The 15,294-nt window shown below is 37.7% G+C and overlaps 1 protein-coding gene across 3 annotated transcripts; it reads left to right on the forward strand.

The window, feature by feature from the left end:
• The first annotated feature begins 393 nt into the window (after positions 1–393).
• Positions 394–2,601, forward strand: LOC109000461 (protein trichome birefringence-like 1). 3 transcript variants are annotated; one of them, XM_018977331.2, is made up of 5 exons: positions 396–871; positions 957–1,022; positions 1,136–1,307; positions 1,419–1,603; positions 1,993–2,601. In XM_018977331.2, the coding sequence occupies exons 3-5, from the start codon at positions 1,152–1,154 to the stop codon at positions 2,474–2,476; spliced, it is 825 nt and encodes a 274-aa protein (XP_018832876.1). In that variant the 5' UTR covers positions 396–871; positions 957–1,022; positions 1,136–1,151; the 3' UTR covers positions 2,477–2,601. The 3 variants fall into 3 exon arrangements, 2 of the variants coding, with proteins under 2 accessions (XP_018832876.1, XP_018832875.1); XR_004801288.1 differs by having other exon boundaries at positions 394–1,022; positions 1,385–1,603; XM_018977330.2 differs by having other exon boundaries at positions 396–1,022.
• Positions 2,602–15,294: the final 12,693 nt, after the last annotated feature.

Consider the following 15,294-nt stretch of genomic DNA (forward strand, 5'->3'; position numbering starts at 1 on the left):
AGGTGATTATCAGGTTATATGAGTTAGCTATTCGGACCTTTGGGGTCGGGGTGTTACACTTGACCTTTTATCAGGGTGCTACAAATGAAATGAGAGCATATTCCAATAAAAAATGTGACTTGAGCTGTGCGGGGAGATGATGTATGGAATCCCATTGTTTCACTGAAGTAATTTGTAATATACGCCATGTGACTCTTTTGTTCGATACGAAAGTTTTTGGACAAGGACATCCCAGACTTAAAAAAAAAAAAACTACCCAGACTACGCAGTCAAGATGGATAACATTAACAGGGACAATATGTAGGCAATTACAGCAAGATGGAAAGGGAAAGATAGCCAGATAGCCAGCTAGCCAGCTAGCCAGAGGTCAAGAACACAGATAAGGGATGGGTGTTGTAGTGGCCACTACGGGACGTTTAGCTAGAGATATTAGGATCTAGGAGCTTTGGGGCCAGAAAGGAGAGGCTGCCCAAAGCATATCCTTACGGTCTGATCTTCAGCTTAACTCAAACAGAACTTACAGCATTAATGGAGATTTGTTCCACCATAAATGAAAAATGGAGGTTCTGCATCTTTGCATGCTTCGTAGGCTCCATCATCCTGCTTTACTCTCTGAATCATGACCAAGACGGCGTAAACCTTTTGGTCTCGGGGAACACTGCCATATCCACGACATCATCCAATGACTCGGAGAGGCATTCAGCAGCTGACATGGCTTTCGCTGCTTCCGGAAACATTGCCATAACCATGACATCGTCCAACGACTCGAATCAATATCCAGTAGCTGACATGCAGTTCTTGCAACCATCGAACACAACAGGAAATGGAACAAACGTTAACGAGAAGGAAGATAGCTGCAATATCTTTGATGGTAAATGGACTTATGACCCAACGAAAAGTCCTCTGTATCATGGATCACATTGTCCATTTCTTAGTGACCAAGTTAGTTGCCACAGGAATGGCAGATCAGATTTTGAATACGAAAATTGGAGCTGAGAAGCCAAGAGGTGTCAGATTCCTAGGTAATAAGTTAAAAGCTTGCCAACACACACACATACATACATGCAAATATATATATATATATATATATATATATATATATTACGTCCATTTTTTACAAGGCTGGATTTCCCAGGTTTAATGGTACAGATATGTTAGAGAGACTTAAAGGGAAGAGATTGATTATAGTTGGCGATTCCATCAACAGAAATCAATATGAGTCTCTTGTTTGCCTTCTTTACTCTGCTATTCCTTCCTCGCAAGCCGATGTTTATATGAAGGGACGCTCCAGGTTTTTTAGAGCGAAGGTAAGAGAGAACAGTACTTTCTTATGAATTTCAGCCGCACCACGGTTGATTTTATTTCTTCATTGAAGTGACTATAGGCCTCACTATAATTGCCAACGGCCTTAACAACAGCAATACAATTGTTCTGTGGAGTTCTATTGGAGCCCTTTTCTAGTGCAATTGAAACCAAAGCAAGAACTTGGTGGCCGAATTCTAAGGATAGACAAACTTTCTGACTGGGAAAGGAGCTGTCGTGGTGCTAATATTATGCTATTTAACAGTGGTCATTGGTGGCTTCATCGTGGGAGTTTGAAAAAGTAAGCTTTCTAGGTAATGTTTCGTGTCATTTTGCAAGATACGTACATAGATTGTGAAATCACAATTGTCCCAAAAGTTTAAGTTAATAGGAAGATCAAGTAGATTTTATTATTTATTTTATATCTTAACATTTCCTCACGTATGAGCCAGACTTTCTTTCATTAAATTGGTCCAACACATAATAAATACATAATTAAATAAGATAAAGTCACGTAGAGTTAGGGTTCGAACTAATTTGAACCTATGCTCTGATATCATATAAAATCGTCACTTGACACTTGTCCTAAAAACTTAAACTAATGAAAAGAATGGAATTTTATTATTTATTTTATATTTTAAGATAAATTGGATCCGAATGAAATTTATATCTAATACGAAAGACCTGCAGATGGGACTTGTTTCAGTATAAAGGAAAGGTGGTGTCGGAGATGGAGATCCAATCAGCATTTGGGAAGGCAATGAAGACCTGGTCTCGTTGGATTGATCGCAACGTAGACATGACCATTACAAAGGTTTTTTTCCGAAGCTTGGCACCTACACACCATGGAAAGGAATGGTGCTACAATCAAACCCAACCCATCAAGGATGAGTCCTATGTAGCAAAACTTCCCAATCCGATTGAAGAGGTCATTGAGAAAACAATTGGACGCATGAGGACACCGGTGAGGTATTTGAACATCACAAAACTAACTCAGTATCGAAAAGATGCGCATACGTCAGTTTACACAACAAGACAAGGGAAGCGTCTTACGGCAATGCAACGAAGACAACCAGAGTCCTATGCTGATTGCAGCCACTGGTGTTTGCCTGGAGTGCCGGATACATGGAACATACTATTGTATGCATCTTTGGTCATGGACATTCTCCCGTGACACTTTTACTTTTTAACATCTACCTCTTTGGTTTACATAAAACATAAGTTCAGAATGCTGCCCAATTGAGAATGAGGTTTGGCGAGAATTTAGATGTAACATCCCGTATTTTAGTGTATTTTTAATTGAAGGATTATTTATTATTAATTTAAAAATTGATTCTCTTGTTTTAAATTTTCAGATTTTAGTGGGTTTATTTTTATGATTTTTTTTTATTTGTGAAAATTAAATTTGACATGTTTCCTTAATATTAATAATTGTGATGCATTTAAATTTTTCTTAATTTAAATTAGTTTGTGGGTTTTAAAATTATTGTATTGTTGGATTTAATTATTTTATTTTATTTAGTCACTGTGTTTAAATTTATTTTATTTAAACTGTTGTTTTGAAATAATTTCGTTGGATTTTGTGATCCAAGTTGTGAAGATTAGACCTCATTTATTTCCCTCCATTTTTTCTTTTTCCTCTTTCTTTTTCTCTTCTCTTTTTTTTCTTCTTTTTTTTTTTTTCTCTTACGGAACTGCTTCCTCCCGCGCGCGACATCCATCTCTCCCTCTCCCCATGCGTTTTCCTTCCTCACCCAGCCCGCCGCCATGCGCCTCCGTCTGGCGACACCGCCCAGTCCACGGCCTTCCCCACCCTCCGGTGACCACCTCCCTCCAATCTCAGCCCCTCTAGCATCGCCGTCTGCCCCCACGCGCAACCCTATGTCGCGGCATTCCTTGTGCTCGTGCGCCATCGTCGCGCCACCACCGGCCACCATTTCTTCATCACTTCATCCTCGACCTCTTAGCAACCTAATGCACCCATCCTTGGCTTCGATCTATCACCGGTGAAGCCCCATCTATCTCAATCTCCGATTTGAGCATTTTGGCCTTAAACTGCCACCCACGGCCAACCACCACCACCACTAGCTTTACCGACATCCCTAGGCCCTACCCTAGCTTCACCACCATTCCTAAAAAATGTCGAGTTGATGTTTTGTGTTTGACGTGGATTATGGTGGATATTGGTGATCTTAGGAAGTGATGATATATTTTGGGATTATGAATGTTTTAAGTTTTGAGGAATTAAAATAAGTTATTTAAGAAGCTTAGGCTTAAATATCGAAATCCGTGATTGATTGAAAACTTACGAAAATTATGTGATTTTTTTTATAGGTGACGATTTATAGTCAACTCGACATTTTTTAGGAAATTTCTGAAAAGCTAAGTTGTCCAGGTAAGCAGGGTTCATATACTAATTTTGCATAAAAGAAATGAAATGAGGTCGAGTTTGAAAATATGCATGTTTGTTTGAAAAGAAATATGAAACGACCTCAAATGTTTGTTCTGCATATGCATAAATTCTATATAAGAGAAATTATTTTCTGTCCTGACTGGTGTAGACATGAGCTAATTTTACGCATTCTGTTCTGAACTATACAAAATGAGCGAATACGAAAAATCTAAAAGTTTTTGCTATAAATAAATGAAGATGTTTTGGACTCTATTTATTTCAAACATGTGAAATGATCTGAAGCTATTCAGTATTTTGTTTTGATATGATGTGTCATCTGAAAACCTTTGCATGGAGTTCTGATTCTGTATTTGAATGTGATCTGGTTCCAATGATGTTTCTTTCTGTTTCTGTTAAGGCCCAGCCACGGGTATAATGGTGGTTTATAACCCTACCACGGGGGTGAAACATGGAATACGGCCTAGCCATGGGTATAATGGTGGTTTATAGCCCAGCCACGAGTATAATTGTGGTTTATAACCCTACCACGGGGGTGAAACATGGAATACGGCCCAGCCACGGGTATAATGGTGGTTTATAACCCTACCACGGGGGTGAAACATGGTATACGGCCCAGCCACAGGTATAATGGTGGTTTGTAACCCTACCACGGGAGTTAAACATGGTAATTGTCCCAATGTGATGCTATGAGATGATATGAATATAATGTTTTAGTTTGGAAATGCCAAAGGATTTTCTTTTTGAGAACAAGTTTGTTTTTCTGAAAATTTCGCTCTGATGTTTTGTAACAAAATTTGTTTATACATTCTGGAAGAAAATATGTTGTTTCTGCATTCTGAAAGTAAAAGTCTTGTTCTGCATACCGAACTTTAAAAATGCTCCTGTTTACATGCTAGTATATGCTCTCTGCTTACTGAGTTGTTAATAACTCACCCCTTATTTCCACAATATTTTTCAGATATTATGATGGTTCAGCTGAGAATCAAGATTATGAGGCATTGGGTGAGATAATTTAAATATAGGGGTTTAAGCATAGGAAGCTTTTATGAGTATTGTCGATTTTTATTAAGAAATTTTATTATGATTTGATGGCTTGGCATTTTGAAAAATTGGTTATATTGAGGAAATTAGATTGAATCGAATTTTCTATGTGATATTGGGAATTTGAAGTCTATTTTTTTATATTGTTGAAATGTGAGTTTAAGTGTTAGGAAGTAACTCTCCGACTCGTGCAGGACCGGGGCGTTGCAGTTGGTATCAGAGACAGGTTTGAATTCTGCATACTATAAACCTTGGAGGTTTAGATTTATGTGGGTTCATAGGATTTAAAGATTTCAGTATAGGAACTTGAGGAATTTAATGATGATCATTTGGATATTTAAGTTTGAGATTCTAAAAACCTTATGATTGATTTTTATCAGATTTGAGGATTTAGATTTTGCAAATTCTAAGAAATGATTTTTATAACATTTCAGGTTTTAGATCCGTAAGCTTATTCTGTAGGATGTAGGACATGACTTGGAAATGATCTAAGGTTTAGCTTTTGAAGTTGACCTAAGTTTGACAGAAAGATAGGTTTGAGGTTCTACAAACTAAAAACATTTAAGTTTTGGATATCCGTGGGTTTAGGAAGAAACTTCAAATTTGAGGTGTAGATTTGTAAAGAATAAGAACTGATTTTGTGGATGTTTAAGGTTTTAAATTTTGCAGACTTTATGATTGAGTTTGATATTTTGAGGTCTAAGGATTTTAGATCCGACAAGCTTACTTTGTGTACTATAAGAGATAATATTTTTAAGTTTAAAGGTTTAATTGGAAATTATTATTTTTTTATTTAAATTGAATTTATTTGGTTTTGTTTGATTTTATTTTATTTGAATTGAAACTGTGTTATTTTATTTATTAAGTTTACTTTATTTTGTTCGTTTCGTTCAAAGCTGAAAAGTGGGTTAAGGATTAAGTTATGGCAGGAAGATGGTACGACTGAGAATACTATTGTTAGGTATAAATATTTAGTGTAGTAGGCTTGAACTTTTATCGACTTGGTTTGCTTTTATAATATCAAGGTTTGAAAGGAAAGGCATGGTCTGGGTGATCTATTTGGGGAGTAGGATATTTGAGGTTTTCGATTTCATGGATGTATGACTCAAGGCTTTAGAATAGAAGATTGTAAGTTCATCAAACTTTAAGGATAGATTTACGGAAATTTCACCAAAAGTTTAAGGTTTTGCAGACTTTAGGAAATGATTGTTATCATTTAATATTTTAGATTTTGAAAGCTTCGGGAGTCGATTGTTTTATTATTGGATATAAGTTCATCGATCTTACAGATTTCGGAAAATGATTCTGGTATAATTTAAGGTCTTAGAATTGTAGATTTAAAGACTGATTGAAATAAGATTTAAGTTTTTAATTCTACAGGCTTGGTGTGCTATCTTGATTCATTTTGAAGACTATTTAGTCTGTGACCATTAAAATGGGATTGATCAGAGTTGAGTTATAGATATAGGGATTTTCAAAGAGATTGTTTCTTTGGGGATTGAAGGTATTGATCTAGTTTGGATAATGATTGTTATTAGTTCGGGGTTTTAATGGCAAGTGTTGGTATTTGATCCATACCAAATTTAAGGATGATAGTTGGTGTAGATTCAAGAAGGCATTCTTGGTGATTTTTTTGAGGGAAAAAAAAAATGTAATAATTCATGGTTTTGGGAGATCAAGCATTTTTTCTATCAAAATGTGATAAGAGTTTTCTGGTCATTAGTTATGGAGCTACCTTGTACTTGATGGTGTTGTTTTTATGAGGACATAAATTTTATGCATGTGGCGAATTATCAAAGTACGTAGCAGAAGCGTGGTATTTTGGCTGTACTTAGGAGTTCAAATTTTGTGTTGATTTTGAGAAATTAGTTGTGACTCGAATTTTTGAGACGATAGCTGTAGTTGGAGACTAATCGCTCAATTGTACCAATTATGTTATTGATGATTAACTTTGGAAGTGACCATTAGGTTACCAAAGGTAGAATACAATGAAGATTTGGAAGTTTTACCGTAGGTGTCAATTGAGGTTAGTATAGATTATCGAATAGAGCTATTAATCATTGGGATTCATTGGATGTTGTATTAAGGCTCTTGTAAAAAATGAGATTTTGGATATCATAGCCACCCTAGGAATATTGGACATGTTGTGCCACTGGGGGACTAATACGAGTATGATGGAATTGCCTATGGAAGGTTTAGCGTGTTTTGGGTTGTATCTTCGATCCTGCTTTAGCGTCATGTTTGACCTTTCAAATTTCGAGGACGAAATTTTTTTTTAAGGGGGGGAGGATGTAACACCCCGTATTTTAGTGTATTTTCAATTGAATGATTATTTGTTATTAATTTAAAAATTGATTCTCTTGTTTTAAATTTTCAGGTTTTAGTGGATTTGTTTTTATGATTTTTTTTTTATTTGTGAAAATTAAATTTGACATGTTTCCATAATATTAATAATTGTGATGCATTTAAATTTTTCTTAATTTAAATTAGTTTGTGGGTTTTAAAATTATTGTATTTTTGGATTTAATTATTTTATTTTATTTAGTCACTGTGTTTAAATTTATTTTATTTAAACTGTTGTTTTGAAATAATTTTCGTTGGATTTTTGTGACCCAAGTTGTGAAGATTAGACCTCATTTATTTCCCTCCATTTTTTCTTTTTCCTCTTTCTTTTTCTCTTCTCTTTTATCTCTTCTTTCTTTTTTCTTTCTTTTTTTTCTCTTCCGGAACTGCTTCCTTCCGCACGCGACATCCATCTCTCCCTCTCCCTGTGCGTTTTCCTTCCTCACCCAGCCCGCCGCCGTGCGCCTCCGTCCGGCGACACCGCCCAGCCCACGGCCTTCCCCACCCTCCGGCGACCACCTCCCTCCAATCTCAGCCCCTCTAGCGTCACCGTTTGCCCCCACGCGCAACCCTATGTCGTGGCGTTCCTTGTGCTCGCGCGGCCGTCGCGCCACCACCGGCCGCCATTTCTTCACCACTTCATCCTCGACCTCTTAGCAACCTAATGCACCAATCCTTGGCTCCAATCTGTCACCGGTGAAGCCCCATCTATCTCCATCTCCGATTTGAGCATTTTGGCCTTAAACCGCCGCCCACGTTGCCACTCACGGCCAACCACCACCACCACCACTAGTTTCACCGACATCCCTAGGCTCTACCCTATCAATCTCGGGTCTTTGTTTGCACCCGTTGAAAAGTGGATATTTGTGACCCACGGCCATAGTGCATTTTGCACTGTTATGCAGCTGCATTTCCGCTTCTTGCACCTCCGTGATCCTCCGGAAATTATTATATAGCACTGTAAGTATTTTCCAAAGAATTCTTGTGAATTTAATGTATTTTTGCACTAACATATTACACTGTATTTAAACTGTTGATTGGTTTTGCCAGACTGAGCCCAAGGAGTAAGGGGGTCGGTTGGATTGGATGATGGAGTTGTTGGTGTGATTGGCTTATGCTATGAGATTTGTTGGCTGTTCCGAGTTTAAATATTGATGTTTTGTGTTTGACGTGGATTATGGTGGATATTGGTGATTTTAGGAAGTGATGATATATTTTGGGATTATGAACGTTTTAAGTTTTGAGAAATTAAAATAGGTTATTTAAGAAGCTTAGGTGTAAATATCGAAATCCGTGATTGATTGAAAACTTACGAAAATTATGTGATTATTTTTATAGGTGATGATTTATAGTCGACTCGACATTTTTGAGGAAATTTCTAAAAAGCTAAGTTGTCTAGGTAGGCGGGATTCATATACTAATTTTGTATAAAAGAAATGAAATGAGGTCGAGTTTGAAAATATGCATGTTTGTTTGAAAAGAAATATGAAACGACCTCAAATGTTTGTTCTGCATATGTGTAAATTCTATATAAGAGAAATTATTTTCTGTCATGACTGGTGTAGACATGAGCTAATTTTGCGCATTCTGCTCTGAACTATACAAAAGGAGCAAATACGAAAAATCTAAAAGTTTTTGTTATAAATAAATGAAGATGTTTTGGACTCTGTTTATTTCGAACATGTGAAATGATCTGAAACTATTCAGTATTTTGTTTTGATATGATGTGTCATCTGAAAACCTTGGCATGGAGTTCTGATTCTGTATTTGAATGTGATCTGGTTCCAATGATGTTCCGTTCTGTTTCTATTAAGGCCCAGCTACGGGTATAATGGTGGTTTATAACCCTACCACGGGGGTGAAACATGGAATACGGCCTAGCCACGAGTATAATGGTGGTTTATAGCCCAGGCACGGGTATTATGGTGGTTTATAATCCTACCACGGGGGTAAAACATGGAATACGGCTCAACTACGGGTATAATGGTGGTTTATAACCCTACCACGGGGGTGAAACATGGTATACGGCCCAGCCACGGGTATAATTGTGGTTTATAACCCTACCACGGGGGTTAAACATGGTATTTGTTCCAATGTGATGCTATGAGATGATATGAATATAATGTTTTAGTTTGGAAATGCCAAAGGATTTTCTTTTTAAGAACAAGTTTGTTTTTCTGAAAATTTCGCTCTGATGTTTTTTAACAAATTTTGTTTATACATTCTGAAAGTAATGTTGTTTCTGCATTCTGAAAGTAAATGTCTTGTTCTGCGTACCGAACTTTATAAATGCTCGTGTTTACATGCTAGTATATGCTCTCTGCTTACTGAGTTGTTGATAACTCACCCCTTATTTTCACAATATTTTTTAGATATTATGATGGTTCAGCTAAGTATCAAGATTATGAGCCATTGGGTGAGATGATTTAAGTATAGCGGGTTAAGCACAGGAAGTTTTTATGAGTATTGTTGATTTTTATTAAGAAATTTTATTATGATTTGATGGCTTGGCATTTTGGAAAATTGGTTATATTGAGGAAATTAGATTGAATCGAATTTTCTATATGATATTGGAATTTGAAGTCTATTTTTTTATATTGTTGAAATGTGAGTTTATGTGTTAGGAAGTAACTCTCCGACCTGTGCGGGACTTGGGCGTTACAGTAGATCAAGAACTTCATTATATTTTATTATGATAATTAAATTTAATTGTTTTTATACATTAGTTTTTTAGAGATGAAATTTACTAATCAAATTTTTGAATTCGAGATTTGTTAATTTATCACTTTCAATAAACCATATCATGACTTGTCCATTTAATATTTCATTACCTTTTGTTTTTATAACCTATCTTTGCATGAGTTATTGTCCCAACTATTGTTAACAGATTTCTATGAGCAATTAATGCATCTAAAAAATTTATTTTTATTTAACTGTTTCATTGGGAGTATTAGTTTTGTTTGTAGATAATCTTAATTAATTCTGAAAAAAAACATTCCAAACCATCGATGCGATAATTTCATATTCATGGTTTAGAAAGTAGGCTATTGATTAGAAGTACTTCTAAATAGTGAGACAAGGTTTTTCTCAAATCGTCGTCCTTTTAAAAAAATAAGTCCTTCCATAAATGTTTTACGCAGTAGAGCTTATGGCATGACTTTACTTGTTCTTAACACAGCGGTCCATTTCTTAAATATTTGAAATTCTTTGCACAAGCCTAGGTGGTCCTTGAATTTCTTTTGAGAAATGACATGAAGGAAAACCATTACTTTTGTAAACCTTTTTAGAGTTGGACTTCGAGGAAATTTTGATTATTTTATTTTTGTCTATGTACTTTTCTACTTATCTTATTAATTCAACCTACTTATCCAACTTGATAAAATCTTTTGGCGACTTAGTCATGTTTTGACAAGAGTTCGAATTGTGTTCTTTGTTTATATTAAATATTCTCCTAAGGGGCTTTTCAATGGAAGGACCAACCTTGAACCTATTTCTTTGTGATCCTTTTTCCCCATTCCCGTTGCGAACTATATTGTTCTTTAGCCACTTCGCGAAGCAAACTTTTTGTGACAAATTGTGACTTCATTCGTTTGATCGATTTTCTTTTACCAATGGGAAACCTTAGAGTGAATCCTGACCTTCGCCTCATCACTTTAGACTTCTGACTGCTTTATTTTGACTACTCAACCTTATCCACTGCTTGGGCTTGACTTAGTTTATGGGATTCTAAGTTCTTAGATCACTTCAAGGAAACTGTTGGAAATTATGCTCTAGGTAGACTCTAGTAAGCGTTGAATCCTTACCCTTTGGTATGTTGTTATTGTTTCTGCCATTTGGAATGCTAGGTCATTTGGTAGTAGTTGATCACTTGTGCATTTTCATGGAGTATTGGTTTTGACTAAGGATGCAAGAAATCGACTCCTAAGAGATGTGAGTGGGTATGAATTTTGGAGAGTAGAGGTCTTTGTTTCATTTTGGCGTGGAAGGAGTTGATTGGATAGGTGTTGAAGTGGATTCGATATAATAGTGTTGAATTCAAGAGATCTTAGTCTTAGGCTTTTTCGTGAGATGATCAGAGTGAACAATCGAAGCGATACTTAGTGAATTGATGGTTGGCAGTAATTATTGTGATTATCTTCAGGAATCAATTGTGACTTGAGGTCACTTAGGAATTTAAAATTTGAGGCTATATTTTCTCCTTTGGAGATTGAATGATCGGTTGGGGGGATTTGGGGCATTGATAATTAATTGGAGAAGAGATTGATAGGTCACCAATGTGTAGTGTTCAATAAAGGCTTGGTAGTTGAAGCTTAAGCATCAACAATGGATAGCATAACCTAATTTATGAGGTAATGAAGAATTAGCATGGGTGTTAGAGTAGCTTATTGTCGAATGGAAATTTTGAAGTGCATGGCTTGCCTTGAGGTTTGGACGTGATCTACTATTGGAAGAACTAGTCGTGTAATACTAGAAGAAGAAGTTATGGAAGAAAAGACAAAGGTTATTAACTTGATGAGCCCTTGGGTAGTAGCTATGGTTAGCTTTGCAAATTTCAAGGACAAAATTCTTTTAAGGGGAGAGGATGTGAAACCCAGCCTAGAGCCCAAGCTTTGCTCAAGTGTGTGTGTGGTGAGCCAGCTTAGTCCATGTGAAGCCCATTAGGTTGGATTTTATGGTGAGTGGATGTCTGAGAGGCGAGCCCAGCCCCTGTGTTTGTGGACCCAGCCCCTCCCCTCTTGCAAAACGGTTACGTTTGGGACTAGAGTTTTAACCTTAGTCTTCATCACTTTTCTTCCCCAGTGCAGCACAACTCTTCTCTTTCTCTCCCCCTCAATTTCTTTTTTCATTTCTCATCCCGCTAGCAGGCAGCAGCTGTGCCACCGCCCGAGGCCACCACCATGCGGACTTCACGTATTAGCGTCATTCCATCCCCTCTGCCACCGTCCAACCACTATAGCCCTTCCTCCTCGATAGCTTGTTTGCCCCATCTCCCTTTTTCTTCCTTTGTGAGTCTCGGGTGCTAGCCTAAACTCCACATTTCCGTCATCCATCCTTGTTGTTGCAGCCACTGTCCACGTCTCGCCACCTCCTATCATCGGTAAGCCCTATCTCCCCTTCAAAAATGGTATTTTTTACTCTGTGTTGCTGTCATTCCCATAGATGTCATCGGTCATCTCGGAGGAACACCACGCCGAGCCACTCAAATTTGTCATTTCTCCTCTTGATCTCTTCCACTGTGCCTAAAAAGTAGTGGTTTTGGACCCACGGCAACTAAGCACTTCGATTTGCCATGGATCACGGCCGCCACTCCACCCATAAACGCAAGTTGCCAGCCACAAGTCACCACCACTATTACAGTAAGCCTCCACTATCACACTCAACTGAAGCATCTCCGTACACTTCACTGCTGCCGCAGTACTTCGCCCCTCTAGACGCCACCACACGACGTGTGCGCGCACACTCACGGGATGCCTTAGGCTGCACATTTGATCATCCAGAAATTTTCCATCCTACATTGCAACTAAAACTCTAGGTTGACCCTTAGAATACTTACATTGGAAAATTGTGTTTTTGTTGCAGTCTGGTTGTGATTGGTTAAGTGACCAAGGTTCTATGGAGCGTTGGGATAATAACTGTAGTTGGTGATGAACTGTTGACTAAGGGCCGGGTGAAGTGTTGGGAATCACGTGTAGTTGTGGAAAACATGATTCTTTGAAACTGTGAAATTTGTGGTGTTTGTTTTATTGTACTATTGCCATGTCATCCAATAATTGTGTAATACTCGGGCTCTAAGCCCAGTTTCTATTGAAGCCAGCCCGATTACACGAAGCCCGGCCCATGGTGATCACTTGAAGGGAGGCTCGAACGGTGTTTGGTGAGTGTTTATTTTCCCTTTCTGCTGCACTGTTTTTCTTCTCCGCTGGTTTTTTCCTTTGCTCTGCAATTCCGCAAATCTCTCCATTCCCGTGCAACAGCTCCCCACGTCTCCACAGTTTTAATTTCAGTTCCACACATGAAGTTTTTTCCTCACCACATTTTTGAACTACTCAGACTCTCTCTTACGCAGATTTTTGGTTCACCCTTGGCTGGCGCTGCTTATTCCGTGAGCCTCGAAATCTTGGTTCCTCGAAGGTGAGCCATCGTTCTCTCTCTCATTCTCTATTTTTCCTGGCCTCACCGATAGTTTTGTGAATTTTTTCTTTGGGCTTTGGCACTGTGCAGCATTTTCGTGGGTCTCGTAAACCTTGGTGTCGTCGTTGGAATTCTTTCTCTGGAGTGTTTTTAATTTCTTTTCGGTAACTATCCCGCCCACTCACTGATCTTACTCTTAATTTTTGTTCCTATACCTTGCTGTTACACATTTCGTAGATCCTCTTTTATTTTATTTTTCCTTCGGTTTTTCAATCGCATACACCACTCTGTCTTGGCTTGTCGTGCACGCACTCAGACCTTAATCCTTCTTTGTGCAGACCACTAGCTTTTTCATTAGAATTATGTGACATTTTTGGGTGTAGACTTCAAAGGTTTGCTTGAATTCGAGGTTTGAAACTTTGGTGACTCTTCTTGGTAAGTCGCTTCCGAAGCTTTTGGTAGTATTGGGATATTATATGGTTGGATTATGGAATGTGGTAAAGTGTTATTGATATGGTTGTAGCATTGGTCAGAATTGCACTACTGTAGTAGGCTTTTGACAATTTATTACCTATGTAATTTATGGTGTATATGTGTTTTATCTGTTGGGTTGTGGTTGCCTATGTTTGAAGTCTTGAAGTTGAGAAGTATGATTATTTAGATGGTTTTGGGAGAATGTTATGGGCTAGTAATTGGGACTGTTTAGTGTTAATTCTTGGGTTATTATTAGGCTATTCGGGTTTGGTTAAGTGGCTGTTGGGTGGAAATTACTTGCTGGTGCTAGAGTGAAAAGATTGACGGTTTGAAGTGGGCTGTCCAGATTTTATCTTATGGAGAATTTTAGATTAAAAAGGGGCTGGTTTAAGTTTTATTAATTGAGCTTAGTGGCATACCTATTTGGATTATTAATTATGTGGTATACGTTTTGAAACACCCCAATGGAAGGCCCAAACCACATGGTCTATACTCTAAAAGGACTAGTCAATGATACAATTGGAGCCTCATTAGAACCTTATAAAGAGCAAGAACTTCTCCTTCCCAAGCAATGTGGGATCTCATACACCACCTACCCTTATCCATATCATATGGGGTATCACACGTTTATTGTTTTAGGTTGTGATACTGTTAGAGGACAGATCCAACGCATATCTTGTACACGGAAGTCAGGTAAGCGTGGTTCATATACTAGATTTGTATAAAAGAAATGAAATGAGGTTGACTTTGAAAATGTGCATGTTTGTTATTTTTTAAAATAAATCTGAAAACGACCTCAGATGTTTGTTTTGCATGTGCATAAATTCTATATAAGAGAAAGTATTTTTCTATCATGACTGGTGTAGACATGAGCTAATTTTGTGCATCTTGTTTCTGAATTATGCAAAAAGAGCGAATATGAAAATCTAAAAGTTTTTGCTATGAATAAATGAAGATGTTTTGATTCTGTTTATTTCAAACATGTGAAATGATCTGAAGCTATTCAGTATTTTGTTTTGATATGATGTGTCATCTGAAAAACCTTGGCATGAAGTTCTGAATCTGTATCTGAATGTGATCTGTTTTCAATGATGTTCCGTTCTGTTTCTGTTAAGGCCCAGCCATGGGTATAATGGAGGTTAGAGAATGCCTGGTAACGTACATGCCGGACGTGGACATGGGCATCGCTCATTGCTAAGTCACGTGCACGGTCATTACCCGTGGTGTGACGAAGGGAGCCAGGGTGTATGCGTGGTCCATAGGGGAGACCAGGGTGTACGCGTAATTAAATCGATGCTTTAAAAATGGAAATATGGGTTTTTTGGGGTGCGTGGCATTTTTTATAAAATGCTAAGAAGGATATTGGTTTCATGCACTGTTGAAAGATCTCATTTTTCAAATGATGTGGTATGTCCACTTTTCCTGTGTTTGTATTTTTTGGTGTCATTCTATTGGCTTTACTTGCTGAGATTGTGAAGACTCATTGTGATGTTCCCACCTCCGGTTCCACTTTGTGGAACTGTATATTTTTTATGCAGAGGGCAGTTATGAGCTTGGAGAATCCGTTTCGCCTAAGAAGTGAAGACTTG

The sequence above is a fragment of the Juglans regia genome, chromosome 1 (assembly GCF_001411555.2).
Source record: "Juglans regia cultivar Chandler chromosome 1, Walnut 2.0, whole genome shotgun sequence".
Taxonomy (NCBI): domain Eukaryota; kingdom Viridiplantae; phylum Streptophyta; class Magnoliopsida; order Fagales; family Juglandaceae; genus Juglans; species Juglans regia.